The sequence below is a fragment of the Micrasema longulum genome, unplaced genomic scaffold, assembly GCF_059751315.1.
Source record: "Micrasema longulum isolate JH-2025_06_02 unplaced genomic scaffold, ASM5975131v1 h1tg000003l, whole genome shotgun sequence".
NCBI lineage: Eukaryota > Metazoa > Arthropoda > Insecta > Trichoptera > Brachycentridae > Micrasema > Micrasema longulum.
The window spans coordinates 225,038-242,087 of NW_028277212.1; the positions used below are offsets into that span (position 1 = coordinate 225,038).

Here is a 17,050-nt window from a genome sequence, read left to right on the forward strand (position 1 = left end):
GTAAAAGAAGAAGTATAAAAATTGGAAAATTGTTTTCAGGCGTTGCCTAGTAGGTGATTTGGTTCAGCCGGATGAATCTCACCCACATGATAAAGGTTTCGGCTCTTTTACTTCACAAAAGTCAACAGATGGAAGATTTGAGGAAATGTGGATGTTCAAACATGGGCAGAATGGTGAATGTTACACATTGTGTAAAGTGGCCACTTAAACCAGCCAATGACAGGTCATAAGCCCTGTAAATGCCTAGACTTCTACATTCCCTTTTCAAAGATGTTTTCCCTCTCTGTTGAAATAAAATTAAAATATTGGTCTTTTAAAATCAGATATTTTATTTATTTATTTTTTTAATAACATAAACGGCAAATCTGTCTTTTACAAAAATTTATAATACTAACATATTTGGCGTAAAAATTTTTTTTTTTTTTTAAACATAAATTTCCTTATACTCAAAATTTATAAAAAAATTAAACCTTAAAATTATACAAGATTTTTATTTAAAAAATTAACTTTAAAATTATACAGCATATTCAGTAGAAATTTTAAATAATTCAAGAATAAATGTAAAAATCAAAATTAAATAATAAAATATTCTACAGTAATACAACAAGAAAATCATAAATACTGTTTTATACAGCTGGGCAAAGTGAACAAAAAACTGTATATATTATGAAATGCGTGAATAAATAAATATAATTACCATTCACCACATTTGGAAAAGTTCAAAAGGTTTATTCTATAGGAACAATACCTTATACTAAATATATTAGATACGTGGGAATAACTAGTGCCGAGTTCATGAAGTCTGTTTAATACGGCATTACAAGTATACACTGTCCGTGAATTGTTGCTACAAAACAGTGGCACCTGTCTATTCATTCTTCCAGGCACCCTAAAGTTGATCAGAGATAATAGTTCAGGGCAATCACATATTGAATTTACAATTTTTAATAAATTTAAAATGTCTTATCTCTAGATTTGCAAAAATTATTTTATTAACTGGACATACATACCGTGGATGGATCGTCCAAATAAGCGATTATGCACAGCATACCATTATATTTGACTTTCTTAAATAATGTTTTATAGTTACCATGGTTATAAGAAAAAAAAAAAAAAAAAAAAAAAGAAAAAAAAAAAAAAATTATAAACCGCCACTGTTGATGTCTCCTACAATAAATAAATCTGTAAAGTGTGCCCAGCGCCCATCCAGTTCTCAGTGAACGATGAAACTCGCCGATTATATTAGCTTATTCCTACAAACAAAAAAGTACACTATATTTTACATCTTTAACCTAGTCGCGGTTTTTCTGTACTAAAACAAGCTTGCAGATTACAAATATTATTTGAAGATTCTCTATTTGGAAACTAGCATTTCGAACATTATTTCCGAAGGACTATTTTCCTTTGATAGGATACCGTTGACATATAATGTATCACATAGGATATGTGGCGTTCGAAGTGGCCGTTTTTGGCATTATTCATTTTAAAAGGAATCGGCTAGTGCTCAGTGAAATACCTCAGAAAATATGGCCATTAATAATTATATTTCTTAAATATTATGTATGTCGGCCTCGTAGTGGTCAGCGCATTTGCCTACCATGCAACAGGTCTCAGATTTGATTCCAAAATATTTATTTAAAATGGCGTAATTATACTAGAATATTTCATAGTCCCAGGACTGGCACCTTACCTTCATGTAACAAAATTGATCGAGATATGCTGCGATTGCTGTACCAATATAGTGCCCTATGCACCATGAGTGCGAAAAAGGGAATGATGATGATAATGATTTTTTTTTAAATGTTAACATCTAATATACGTCGACGTTGGAAAGGAAAAGGTTACTAAGCGAAATAACAACTTTACAAAAAAGCTAGTAATTTTTTTTTGTCTGTTTTTTAAAAAAGCCTCATACATACGTATTATTTTGGCATGATTTCTTCATAATTTAAGCAAATATTTTAAATGCATGATCCTTTATTGGTTTCTTTTGCCCCGCGAGCTCTGGGCAATGTGGGCACTGGCATTAACATCAGTGCCATAGCAGATAGGGAGAGGATGAATGGCGAGTGTCCGGCGCCATAAAACGGGACCCCTCCAGCTAAGGGTAGGTAACCCCGACAGAAAATTCCCCCGAAGAAGGCGACGGGAAACCACTTCGGTCAATAATTCCCAGGATATCACTATGAAGAGAAACCAAACAATGGTCCCGAGTCCCGGGCGGTCCTTAAATGGACCAGGGGTGCGAAGAATCTCCCGGCTCGACATAGAACTGTGGGGGAGCTGTTTCGCACTGCTCAGGATAGGGAAGCTTTTTCCCAAGTGATCGTCAACGTCGGGGGGACCCGACATGACACGTGAAGAAGAAGAAGATCCTTTATATTATTTTTTTTAAAGCTTTAATTGGCTCTTCTGAATATTTGCTAAATGTCGCTTGGTAACTTTTTTCCATTTAGGTGTTGAAAATGTCATGTCTTTTTTTCTTTATATTATTTGTTTTACGTTTATGGTCCTAAAGATCCCCACTGCTCATGTTGATAAATAAATAAATATTTATAAAATTAAAAAAACAAAATAAATCACTGATTCATGGTCCTTTTTAAAAAAAAAGATTCTTATATTTTAGTTTTCTCTCAATTTTTCTCTTTTTTTCGCTTATTCATTACGTATCGAATATGCCATTAGTTTTACCATTTATTCCCCATAAATCTCGGTTCTGAAAATACGCTTTTCGTTTTTCTGCGGTTGCCGAAAATACCTAAGCCTATTTTAAGCCGTTTGCCCTTGGTCTGAAGAAATTTTCATGAAATCCTGAATTTCATGAATCTTTTCAGCAAACAAACGACATTCGATCCCGAATTCTCGACTAAGATTAAAGCGAACAAAAAGTAAGGTTCTCGGCTACATTTCTGACTAGGATATCACACGCGAAATTTTATTTTTTCATTGATGTTTTTGTGCTGATCCGGAAAGTTTTTTTACAACAGAATAGGACTTTTAAAATTATAGTTCAATTTTATGAGGCATTTTATTTTTACAACTCACTATTAGAAAATACGAATCGAGTTGTGAGAGAGGCTTTAACTTACCAGGGGGAAACATCTCGCTATTATTTTTACTGTGCATAACTTATATTGCGCCATTCTCGTAACATAATACCTTAAAGTTGCTTTACAAAATGATACTATAAATAATGATTTTGGTTTGATTTTTAAGGTGAAAGGGATTATATTGAAATAGGGGTTACCAGAGGTTTTGTTACATATATGTGAGTGGCGTGTATTTAAATAAAATATTCACTTACATATTACTCGGAGTTATATTATTATTATAGTTTTATTTTATTTATTTTATTTTATTCAGAAAACATACAGTCATACATAATACCTATTAAAAACTACAATTTTTTAACATAAAAAGACCAATTAAGTTTTTATAAATTATGCAAAAGATACAAACATTAAATGTTACAAAAAAATTTAATAAATAAGAATTATAAATGAGAAAATAATAATTGTTCACAACAATATTTTGAGTTTGTCCAAATTTTTGTAGACAAGGGCTGGATTCAACTCCCTGGAGAGCTGTTTACATTAACATATTACTACAGAGATAAAGAACATTTTAGAGAAGATAATATAGAAGTCTAGGCATCTACAGGGCTTATGACCTCTCATTAGCTGGTTTAGGTGGCCACTTTACACTCTGTGTAACATTCACCATTCTGCCCATATTTGAATATCTACATTCCTTCAATTTTTTCATATGTTGTAGATGTTGTGTTGTAGATGTTGTAGATCTGTTGTAGATGGCTAGACTTCTATATTACCTTCTCTTAAATGTTCTTCATCTCTGTTGTAATATGTTAATTGTTAACATTTGCGTTTTCTATGGAGGTTATCGTTGGTAATAAATTAGAATAAATAAAAATACCGAATGCACACTCCGAGCCATTCACGCACACACAAATAAACGCACATATAAATATACACAAACATATACATTACATGCGGCACATATACACAGCATAAACCACTTAAGATGCACATTCAGCAACTATCCCAAATTAACCCATCAAGAAATTTTCTGTATAAATGCAACGTGCAGTTAAAAACGTCTACATCAATACTGAGTCCATTTTAATTTCTACAGGTACGTCTAATGAATGAATTCGAGGTATAATTGTTTTCAAAAGTTGGTATATAAAAAAGGTCATAGTATAAATAAATTAACTATAACAGAGGTTCAAATGTAATGATGTTGACAATGCCAATTTAATCTAGCTAAACGTCAATTTAATTAACGTTTGCGTTGAGTGTCGATTGCTGTCACGTTGCACATCTGGTACCAGCGCTGAACAGAGAAAATGAGATTTTGGTTTCCGTTTCGTAGCAGTTGGTGACTTGTTATGTTGATATATGTGAACCTGATATTTAATGTTGCAAGTATTCAGAGTAGGATTACACTGTTCTCGTGTGTTGTGTCGAAGTCTGGTCTATCGTGATGGTGAGTTACGGTAGGATTAAATTGTTGTGTCGTGTTGTGTCGTGTTGTGGAGTGGTTTGGTATATTGTGGGCTCTTCTGTCATTCATATAGATCATTCATCGTGTTTACTTAGCTTGCTTAACATGCTTGCGTAGCTGTTAACAGTGACTCAATGCATTAAGAAGTGATGTTGTGTTTCTCTGTAAAAAAATACCCAATTTATAACTAACCAGATTGTTTTCCTACTTTTAGAGTTGTGCCATGCAGCTACCAAGATCCAGGCTTCCTTCAGAGGGCACCAAGTCAGGAAGCAGACTGAGAAAGCAGTGGAGAAAGAAGTTGAAGAACTATCAGCAAAGGTGAGAACATTCTTTAAAATACTAAAATATTATTAATGTTTGTTTTCCACATATGTTTAGGAGTACCGCAGGAATCGGCATAAATTCCGCTTACTATTTAAGTGTAGGATTTAGATGGTTGCGATTTACAATCAAACTGCATTTATCTGGATAAAAGTGTGCCAGATTTTTTTGCTGCTGAAATAATACAGCAAATTGAAATCATTTTAAAAACTTACTTAAACATATCCAGCAAAGTTAATTTCACAATCAAATTTTAATTTTTAAAATCTCCTATATATTATCTCCGATATTTGGCAATCCGGTTGGTTGAAGTTCAGATAAACGAAGTCCCGCTGTATTCTCAAAGTTTGATTAATGTACAGTGAAAATTTAATTATTTTGAAATGGTGTTGACGTATTTGGAGTACTATTTGACTGTTTTTTTTGTTTTTTTTTTTAACGGAATGCCTGTAACAGGCACACGGAGTATGACAAAAAAGTGTTTTCACTTGTTTTTACGTAAGGATTTAAAAAATAATAATTTCTGAATTCAATCATTGCATACCTTAGATGTTCATCTCACTATCCGTATCTTATCTTCTAGACGTAGGTTCTGCAGTGCAGATGAGGAAACACCTTTAGACATTCTATGTGAATGTGATGCTTTACATCATAAAAGAAGTTACATTCTCGGAGGACCACTGGTTAAACCTGAGGATGTTAAAGAGCTCGCCCCCTATCTAACAGCCCGATACTTTTCGGATCTGGGCTTGGAGGGGGAGATTTAGCAAAATGTAAACTCTCACCTTCCAGACAGTGCTGGCTCTTTATAGACCTGGGCTTGGAGGGCGAGAACTATTCACGGGGACCGTCACAATAGACCTTCACGGGTCACAGTGACGTCAAGAACTTGAATAGCCCTGACTTCCACCTCTAAGAATAAAAATAAGAATAATACTATCCGTGTAGAATGACCAGTTCAATCATCAGTAATATTGCTTCTGTTGTAATGATGAGATGTGACGTTTATAATATCTGACCCTTAACCATAAAGCTAGGGTTTCCTAGGACAGCGGTGCCCGCATCTTAACGGCCGTAGTGAACGGTGATGCGGTGGACAGCCGTCGTAACATCGACTTGAGAGTGGTTTCCTAGGGAAACGGTGTTAAATGGTGTTGATAACACCGTTTTCCTAGGAAACCACACTCTAGTCACCGTTACGACGGCTATCTACCGCATCACCGTTCACTACGGCCGTTAAAATACGGGCACCGCTGTCCTAGGAAACCCTAGCTTTAGGGACGGCACGAAACAGTTAATTTATCGATTGTTTTTTGAACAATTACTGTGTATTTTTCTAGCATGTTAGCACTTTACACAAAACAAACTTGCATGTACCAACGTTATTCGTTATTTGACTCCCTAGCGTGTTTGATATTTTGCACACATATACACGTCAAGAAATGAAACCTTTAACGAAGCCTTTTAATTGTTATAACTTCTAAATGAATACGCGGCGGTATGGTTTCATACCCAGCACAACAAATATCGTTACTCCAATGAAAAAACTTTACAAATGCACCTCATTTAGATTTATACAATTCACCCTCTGAAGTGCAAAAGAGCATATTTTGTGCTATGCTGTTTTTTGTATTTTTTTTTATTCTACATTGGTCAGCAAGTGTTTGTCGCTGGGGGCAAAACTAGCAGTTCACAGTGGAGTTCTGGTACTGACCTTAATGTATGGGAGCGAGGTATGGAATTGAAAATCGAAATTGCGGTCTCTCGGGTAAACGTGAGTAAAGAAAGTGTGAAAAGTACAGAAACAAAAAATGAAACAAAGTACCACACCAAAAAAGACGCAATATCTTGTGCTGGCTGTGGGATTACAATATTAATAATTTAAGTACAAAAAAAACCTATGAATGTGAAATATTTTTAAAAAAATAATTAAGGTATATAAAACATTTTTTTATAAATAAGTGCATATACATATGCATGCAAATGTGCATACGTGCGCACGCATGTATAATTTATTTATTTATTTATTCACTCAAAATTACACTAGTTCAAATTTTAATGAACTCATTAAGGCTTTTTAGGCCATGCCCGTGCCAAGCCATAATAAATAACAATAAAATTACACAATAAAATTAAATTATAATGACATGTGATGCAATAGAATAACAATCTAGAAAAAAAGGTATAAGTAATAAATAATAAAATTCCAAATAATTCAATTCAAAAAAGATAATCAGAAATAATTTTTAAAATATAAATTATTTATTTATATCATTTATTTTAAAGAAATAAACAGTCGACAATGATGTAATATTATTTTTTTAATACAGTTTAAAGACAGACCAGCAAAGTTTCTAAATAAAAATCATACATTTTATTAAATTCTGTTACAACAAAAGGATGTGTTTATGTGTATTTGCATGAAAGTAAGTGTAGATATGTGTCTATGCGTATTAGTGTGGGAGTAAGTGTTTAGGAGTGTGCATCATTAAATAATAAGTGAGATCGTATCGCAGCCAGAAATAATATGTCTTAATTTATTTTTAAATAAATTAATTGGCATGTAAAATATATCAATAGATGAAAAAAAAACATTATAGTTAGATTCACACATAATCAAATATACAGAATAATGGTATAATATAGTAGTATTAAAATAAAACAAAATAAGAGTATCCTTGAAATCAACAAAAGAGGAATATATATGTAAAAACATAATTGAAATGATAATTGAGATATGTTTTCAAGAGACTCACTCAATACTATAGTAAGAAATATATGAAATAGGAGTAATAAATAATATGCCAAATAATAGTACTTACTAAATTAAATAATGCAAAAATACATAGTAAAAAAACATAAAAATATCAAGATATATAAAAAGCAAATAAAAGTAAAGTATGGAAGGAAAGCAAATTCGAAAATTTTTGGTGATTGCTAATTGACAACCTCGTCCCTATCAATGTGCAGCAACCAATTGCAAACATTTTTCTTAAATATATTGGCACTTGTGGAGTTCTTTTTGGCTGCCGGAAATAATTAAACACAGACATACACAACCTCCCACCCTCTTACCCCCACACACCCACCCTTGCCAAGACATGTGTATAGAGCATATTGATGTACGGTTGTGAGACATGGTGCCTTACCGAAAGAGATAAAAAAAGACTAGAGGCCTTCGAGATGTGGTGCTACAGAAAAATATTAGAAATTTGTTGGAGAGACCACATCACTAATGACGAGGTTCTCAACAGAATCGAAGAAGGTAGGCACCTAATCCAAACCATCTCAGAGAGGCGAGCCCGATGGATTGACCACATTATGCGCCTTAGAGGGAGTGGCTGAGGAGACAAATTATAGAGGGCGCCCCCGACGGGAATATTTGGAGCGAGTGTGCGAAGATTTAAACTGCGCCTGATATGTCGAGCTGAAGAGGGCTGCAGAAAATAGAGACCAATGGAGGATGAGATGCAGGACTTTGCTGCAAACCAATCCCCAGGATTGAGACTGCGAAGAAGACCCACCCTTACACACACACTCACACCCACACTCACCCTCACTCACACGCACATACACATACGCCCACATCAGGGGCGAACCGTCCATATAATCGATTATTTGCAGCTTACCATTATATTTCACTACCAATAATAATGTTTTATAGTCGTTTTAACTATAGGAGAATAAATAAAATAATCTTTATTTATTATAAATGAACGTAATTGTTTATATCTTCCTCAAAAAATAAATATAGGCTGCTAAATGCGCACCCAGCGCATTGCCCGGTTCCGATTATTGCAGCTTATCTTTCAATACAAAATGTATACTGTATTTTAACATTCAAAAACCCAGTGCGTATATTTTCCTTGCTAAGTTCACTTGCAGATTACAGATATTATTTCAAGCTTCTCTATTTGGAGAGTAGCATTTCGAGCATTTTTTCCTAAAGACCATTTTCGTTTGATAGTATTCTTTTGACATATGACGCCAGTTTTTTAGTCCGCGCGTTTTAGCTAGTGGCGCCTCACTCGGTGTCGTCAATTTCTTGCATTATTCATTCTCAGTTTAGAAGGAAACGAAGCTGACAGCTCGGCGCGGCGCAGCGCGGCGGTCACGACGGTCACGTGACATTTTTGTTGCAATATTATTGCGAATTTTTCATATGAATGTTATTGTTATGTTACGTTATGTAATGTAATATGTAAAGCTAAAATTATGTATTTTGGCATAAATAAATTAATTTAAATCTAATCTTATTGTTTTTTTTTAATTTTTCAGAAAAAAAAATATATATCGTAAAAGAAACTATTTTTTTTGTGTACATAATGGGAGTGACGTCTTACAATAAAATGTTTACTTTCTTTTATAGTACCTAAATATATGCAGTATAAAATGTAAATTACAAACAAATATACGGTGTTTTTAATCAGTGCCAAACAAAAAGGAATTATGAATATACTTATTTTTTTATCCTTATTTTTTAACATATTTTTTTTAAAAACTTTTGCATACATGTACTGTCTTAAAATAATGGAGAATACACCTACATATTACGCAAAGTTATTAATTGTTGTTGGTTTGTTGGGTTATTGGTTAAAATTATTTTAATTAAAAATAAGTAGGTATTGCGTCTTCTGTTGCCAGCAGGTGAAACTGGAGCTGGAGAGATGAAGTTGTTTTTACACAAAACCATAGAAAAAGAATCCGTGTACCTGTATTTACTTTTTTTTATTATACGCTTCCACTCATTTGCGAGACTACTTATATGTATGTATGTACATGCAGGTATAAATCATGAAAAAAATTAAAGCTTACCTATAAAAAAAGTCACCGCTCGCCACTGGCCCACATAATACTATAACATGGGGAAGAAAATTATAAAATAAGGTTTTTGAGTTGCCTAACAAAATAACTCCAAGTACTGTAGAAATTTTAAAATAAAAAAAAATATCGACGAAATTATAAATATTGTGGGTTTATGAAAACGGTGTGTTCCTTTCTATGTAATTTAGTTTTAGAATAGTAATAAACTTTTACTAAAATTTTTCGTAGCGTCAATTAAAATTAAACCCAGTTACCGTTAGCGGGTTTTATTTTATACCTACCGAAGAAGCCCGGAAAGACTTTGGCTGATAAATAACAAAATTGACGTAAAATAGCATCTAACATGATGTGTCGAATTTTCACGTCGCACGTCATCGTTTTTTTTATTACTGAAGAACACCTTTTTTTTCTACTGCAAACAGCTTAGTTGGCAAAACAAATCGCATTTTAAATATTCAAAAGACAGGGTTGCCGTTTTTTCGTAAGGGTAAGCAGAGAGGATAGGAAGCCATGTTTTCCTGTCTTTGCATGCAGACCTAGCATCCTTTTCATTCTTACATCTTCTCAAGAACGCAAGCTGATTATTATTTTTGCCATGTCCATCTTCACGTACACTATGCGTTTTATGTTCCAAGCCGATGCTGTCTGACCACCGTTTTGGTTTGGTTGTCATTTATCGGCTCATATTTTTGACAGTTGAAGAGAATGGCATACCCTCCACCCAGATATATAAATTAAATGTAGCATTGAGACACCAAGATCTGCTTTTAATAAAGTGGAATCCCTCTTCTGCAATGCTTATCTCAACTCGAAAATAAGGCAAAGATTGGTAAAATGTTATCTGTGGTCTGTATTGTTGTATGGCTGTGAGACTTGGACTCTGAAAGTGAACACTTTGAATAAGCTGGAGGCTTTTGAGATGTGGTTGCATCGCAGAATGCTTAAAATATCTTAGACAGACCTGAAAACGAACTCAGAAGTCTTAAGTTGACAAACTCTGGAGGAGGCCAGGGCCCACAAATCTAAGTGGCCACTTTACACACTGTGTAACATTCACCATTCTGCCCATGTTGAAACATCCACATTTCCTCAACTCTTCTATCTGTTGACTCCTGTGAAGAAAAGCAGTTGAAACCTTTATCATGCGGATGAGATTCATCCGGTTGAACCAAATCACCTACTCGGCTACGCCTGAAAACAATTTTCCAATTTTAATCATTTTTTTACCAGGTAGTTAATTCAACAATGTTCGAGTATGTCCAAATGCTTGCAGACTGGCTGGATTTCCTCCCTAGGGAGTTATTCATATTTGGATGTTTAAACATGGGCAGAATGGTGAATGTTACACAGTGTGTAAAGTGTACTCTTAAAACAGCCAATGACAGGTCATAAGACCTGTAAATGCTCAGACTTCCATATTTTTTTAAAAAATGTTTTCCCAATCTGTTGCAATAAATTTCATTATGAATAGTTCCCTAGGGAGGAAATTCAGCCAGTCTGCAAGAATTTGTACATACTCAAACATTGTTGAATTTATATGAACCTGAAAATACGGAATAAAACTATTATAGTCATTAAAATATAGCTTGATTAGGATGAAAATTGTCAGCAAAAGTGACGACATAACTTTGTAGCAGCGTCTAAGGAGTTATTTATATTGACACATAAAAAATCATTCCTATCTGGCAGGTTAACTTTTTTTTACAATGCTTGACATATAAAACCAGCTTTACAACTAAAAAAAACTAAAATAAAACTTAATTATTAAAGACGTTCTTACAAGGTTACATCATTTTGCAAAAACGTTAGAGATGGTAGAAATTGAACAATGTAAATCGATCAAATAAAAAAATCATTCATTTGTTGTTCATGAAAAAAGTATTTAATGTCTTATTTTTTTAGTAAATAATTGTTTTAAACACACTAAAATAGGCTTGTTTTTGCATTTTCATATCAATTTTTGGAAACAGAGTTTTGCGATGCATGAAAAAACTTATTAAGTCGATTTGATCGGTACATGATCAATGTTCAGTAATTTCCCATTACTAGTGACATTAGTTTTACAGCTGTTATTTTATTCAAGCTATATTTTAAGTACTATAGGTGTTATGTGTTCAATTTGCAAACGTTGTTGCCAATGTAGAGGCTGTTTTTCTCTAAGTTACGTATAATTCTATTATTACAGAGATTTTTGCGGCTTCTAGACTTTGCAAGATTACAATGTTACCGTTCACAACTTAGCGACTTACAATCTTGCCAATTTGAACTTGGCTGACATTCGTTTACGTGGGGATTCCAAATTCAAAATTACTAAAAAAAAATTTAAAAAAAATGTTTTTAACCACAAATTTTTTACTATTATTTTTTTCACCGACTTCTTCGTCAAGGTTTATGTAACTAATGAATTAATTCCTATTTTATTTTTATCATGTTCACTAAATACTACACGTGGGCCCAATGCGTCTTTTTTTCCTTACTAGGGTGGTAATTCGATATCAATATTTTCAAAGCTAGACAGGAGAGGACTAAAAGAAATATGGTTTATTCGGTTATTAATTTTTATTTTCTTAATATGAATCGCTTTTTTAATTTCTAAGATTTTTAATTTGCTTAATTTTAATTTCAACATGAAGTACTTTTAATCCAGTGTCTTAATTGAAGTTTTGATTATTTTCTATCAGATGATTGCGAATTATATTATAATAGAAGCAACAACAACTATCATGGAAATAACAGAAAGAATTACAATAACAACAACCGACATTAAAAAAACAAGAGACTTAATTTTAAAATAATCAACAAATTCAATATTTTTAATTATAACCGGCTTAAATATCAATTTAATCTCGTTCATCTTTTTTAGAGTTCAAGTGACAGCTTATTGAATCATTAAAAAAAAAAAAAATTGTTTATTCAGATAAAAAAATATAAGCGTACCACTAAATACTCGTATAATTTTTTATTTAAAATTTATACATACATTTACATTAACGTTTCCCATTACGCAAAATAAAAACAATTCCTTTGTACATAATGAAGAGTGACGTCTTACAGAAATTTGTTGTTTTTTAAAAAAAATAATTATATTTTTACTGTAACTTAAATTAAATTACAAAAAAATAAACACAATTAAAAATATAACTTTTCGCTTCTTACTTAGATATGTTGTATTCCCGACTTCTTCTTCTTCTTCTGCAGCCTTATTCTCTCCACTGCTGGATGGCGGCCTCTTCCAAACGTCTCCATTCCTTCCTATCACCCGTTTTCATCATCCACGTTTGACGGGCAATAGAGGCAATGTCGTCGACCCATCTTTTCTGTGGCCTTCCAACAATTCTTATGTTTGCCCATGGTCTCCGCTTTATTATTCTGGGTGTCCACCTGCCATCATTTTGTCTCGCCATGTGCCCTGCCCACTGCCATTTCAATTTCGCTGCACGATTCATGATATCCACGACTCCGGTTCGGTGCCTTATTTCTTCGTTTCTTATTTTGTCTCTTAGACATACACCGAGCACTGATTGCTGACTGCACTTTTTATTTCCTTTTTTCATTTCATTAAACGATCTAGGTAAAAAAAAAATACGATTTGCTAATAACCAATAAATATTTAACGACATTTGGTTGATTATAGGGATTGTTTACTAACATAATTGTATCGATTATGTAGTAAAAGTTTTAGATTTTTTTTTTTAATTTACGATTTGCTAATAATCAATAAATATTTAACGTCATTTGGTTGATTATTGGGATTGTTTACTAACATAATTATATCGATTATGTGGTAAAAGTTTTACATAAACATTTATACGAATAAATAAACCACGATTTCATTGAAATTTTATTTAATTCCAATAAAGTTTTCAAAGAAAAGAGTTGTAAAATGAAGATTTCAGTATTTTTAATTTTTATAGCTTTTTCAAAAGCAGAACAAATGGTATGTAAAACATCTGAAAACTTTGAGTAATGTAGTATACATTTACATATTACAACAGAAATGAAGAACGTTTAAAAGGTGAAATTAGAAGTCTAGGCATCTACAAAGCTTACGCCCTGTCATTGGCTGGTTTAAGTGGCCACATTACACACTGTGTAACATTCACCATTCTGCCTCATGCCTAGACTTCTGTATTACCTTCTCTTAAATATTCTTCATTTCTGTTTTAATATGTTTAGGTTAACAGCTCCCCAGGGAGTTATATACAGTTCTTGTCTACAAAAATTTTGACAAACTAAAATATTGTAGTATACATTTATTTAATATAAGGTGTTTTTATTTTGTAAACATTATGTAAGGCTAAGACAAGCATTATCGACAAAATCAAGAAAGGAACTCTGCGCTGGTTTGGACATGTAGAACGAATGGACAGCGAAAGAACGGCTAGAATATTTACAATGCGAATGTTAATGATTGCAGAAATAGAGGAAGACCGAGAAAGACATGGCATGACCAAATCCAACAAATACTTAAAGATGGACATGTCAAAAGTCGGAATAATCGGCGCGCGTGCATGAGAAGATGTATGAATGTAGAGGAAGCGAAATCTGTATGCAAAGATATAGTTATGTGGCGTTCTATCCTCTCTGCCTCCCCCTACGGGGAAACGGCGTGATGGTTTGTTGTTGTTGTTGTTTTTATTTTTTTTTACTTTTTTATAGGATTTATTAATGTTAGATTTTATTTGGATTTTTTAATAGATACTTGTGTTTTTCGAGATGGGTTGTTGTCATTTGCCGCCTCGCGACGTAATGGTCAACGCGTTTGCTTGCCATGCAAGAAGTCTCGGGTTCAACTCCCGACATGGTTAGAATGAAATTTAAATTTCAAAGGGTGTTTCCACACTAGAATATTTCATTGTCCCTAGACTGGTACCTGAAGCGTCAGACTGATCATCTTATCTTCATGTAACAAAAAAAAATCAAGATACGCTGTGATTAGTGTACCAATGCAGTGCCCTATGCGTCATTAGGTGCGGAAAGGGAATGACGATGATGATGTAGTCATTTGAGTAGAGTCTCAGACTCTGGACCTGGAGGTCTGAGATTCGAATACCGCTCTATCTTATTTTCCATTTTCTAACACGGAGTTTTTGTGACTTAAAAATGGCTGTAAAATTGAAAATTTCGGAAAATTATACAAACCCAAAAAAAAAAATATTTCAAAAATGTACAAGCGTAGAAATGAATATTGCTGCTTAAAAGGACCTGTATAATATTTTTTGTCAAAATATTTAACATTGTAATATATTCGTTGCCTAGCTCGGAACGGATTTATATCCTTGCAAGCCAAGGATGCGGAAAGAAACGGGAAACTACCACATTAAAGGCCCAAGTAGCATCCCAAGAACCAGCAAAACATGATTCAACCTCAAGTAAAATTCTACGGAGGTAAAATAGTCCCCTGTTCGGATCTCCGGGTGGGGACTGCTCGAGATGCTAGAAACGCAAAATCAATATTGAAACCAATGAAATCAAAGTCAAATACAAGGAACCAAATAGCGAGATGGGCAACGTTTGACGCCCACGCCGAGAGTACCCGGAGGACCTATTAGAGGACGTGCGCTGCTCATCATATGCTGACTTTAAAAGAGCCGCACAAGACAGGGAGGAATGGAGGAGAAGAATGAATGTAATTGCTGCCAGCCAATCCCAGGATTGAGACCAGAGAAGAGAAGCCAAGAGATCTTCCATCCACGGGAAAAATAATTTAGAAAATACATGTTAAAACATGTAGTTAAAACATAAACAATCATTAAGAATAATTAATGTTAGTAAATATTAGTATCTAACCAATTACCGACTGTTTGTGTCTACTGGTTTTGAGACGTGCCCGTCTCTTCGTCTGGACACTCACTACACCAACATGAAAATATTTGTATTAAAGAACACACGAGATTTGTAAATTATAAACATTTTTCAGAGTCTGCCAATCACCTCATAAATTCAAATTACGATTTTAATAATGATCCAGAAGTTCAAATTTTAAAATAGAGTAATAAAAAAATAAGTTTAATTAAACAATAAGGAATTGTTTCATATTAAAAAAGTGTTAAAAAAATAATATTCCTACAGTAAATAATCAAATATCTTTTCAATATAGCCCACTTTTTGATAAAAAAATTAACCAATCGTGTAACGTGCAACCACTTAGCTCCTCCCCTTCATAACCCCTCCCCCACAAATTCTGTGACATATTTCTTAAATATTTACATACTTCTTAAATATTATTGACCTTATTTTAGAGCATGTTTAAACATGGTGGTGTTTGCATCTCCGTTAACTCTGCATTTACTTAATGTATTTTTTCGTAAATACTATGTATACTACGGTGACGATTAAGGTGGTACTGTATTTTAGTATTTCCATATTGGTGTAGTGAGTGTCCTGACGAAAAGACGGGTACGTCTCGAAACCGGTAGATATTAAAAGTCAGTAAGTGGTTAATACTAATTCTTTAATCAAAATGTTTGACCAAAAATTTGATGCTTCAATCACTTAGAAAACTGAAGTGTTGGTAATTTTTTGATTTTCGAGGTGATATCTAATGATTATGGTTAAATACTAATATTTACTATCATTAATCAAAATGTTTGACCAAAAATTTGATGCTTTAATCAGTTCTTCTTCTTCTTGCGGTGCCTTGTTAGGTCCTCCCGACGTTGGCGATCACTACAGCGAAAGTATCTCGGTCGTGCGCTACTCTTGTATTCCGCAGCTATGACAAATGCTTATTAGATATCCTCGTCATAGTGATTACTGGGAAAAGATGACAAGAGTGGTTTCCCATTGCCTTCTCTAGTGGATTTTTCTGTCGGGGTTGCTTTCTCTTAGCTGAATAGTTCTGGTTTGGAGGCGCCAGAAACTCGCCTTTCATCCTCTCGTTATCTGCTGTGATCACGCCGTCATGAGTGTGATCCCATTGCCCGGGGTTCGCGACGTGGACGCTAACGAGTAGGACTAGTCAGTAGTGTTGCCGGTGGAATGCAACAGGGCGTTCGCATTATTTTATAGAATCACACCCTCCAGCAAGGTATGACTCACTGCGACCCTACTGACAGTTTGAACCCCATTTAATCATTTAGAAAACTGTATTGTTGGTAAAATAATGTCTTATGTTAAATAATTATTTGATTTTTAAGGTGGCATCTAATGATTATGGAAACAACCAAAACACCTTTGATAATATTATCGAACTAAGCAAAGATTATAAAACCACAGAAATCCTTGCAAATAGCTTCACTTGTGCGCAATGTATTATGAAAAATGTAGATTTTTATTCTAATTGCAAGAGCTGTTTTGGAGGCAAAGAAAAGCTTAATGGATCTAACCCGGCTTGCACAGAATGTGTGAGAAGTATAGCCAATGTTTCCAAAAGCAC

At 33.7% G+C, this 17,050-nt stretch overlaps 1 protein-coding gene across 2 annotated transcripts in view; it reads left to right on the forward strand.

Annotated features, from left to right (window-relative positions):
* The window catches only part of igl (IQ calmodulin-binding domain containing protein igloo), a 218,600-nt gene that overhangs the window by 157,894 nt on the left and 43,656 nt on the right, over window positions 1-17,050 (forward strand). For both annotated transcript variants that reach the window (XM_088239720.1, XM_088240441.1), the window contains exon 3: window positions 4,739-4,845. In XM_088239720.1, the coding sequence (XP_088095846.1) occupies window positions 4,739-4,845 (107 nt within the window). The remainder of the gene's footprint in view (window positions 1-4,738; window positions 4,846-17,050) is intronic.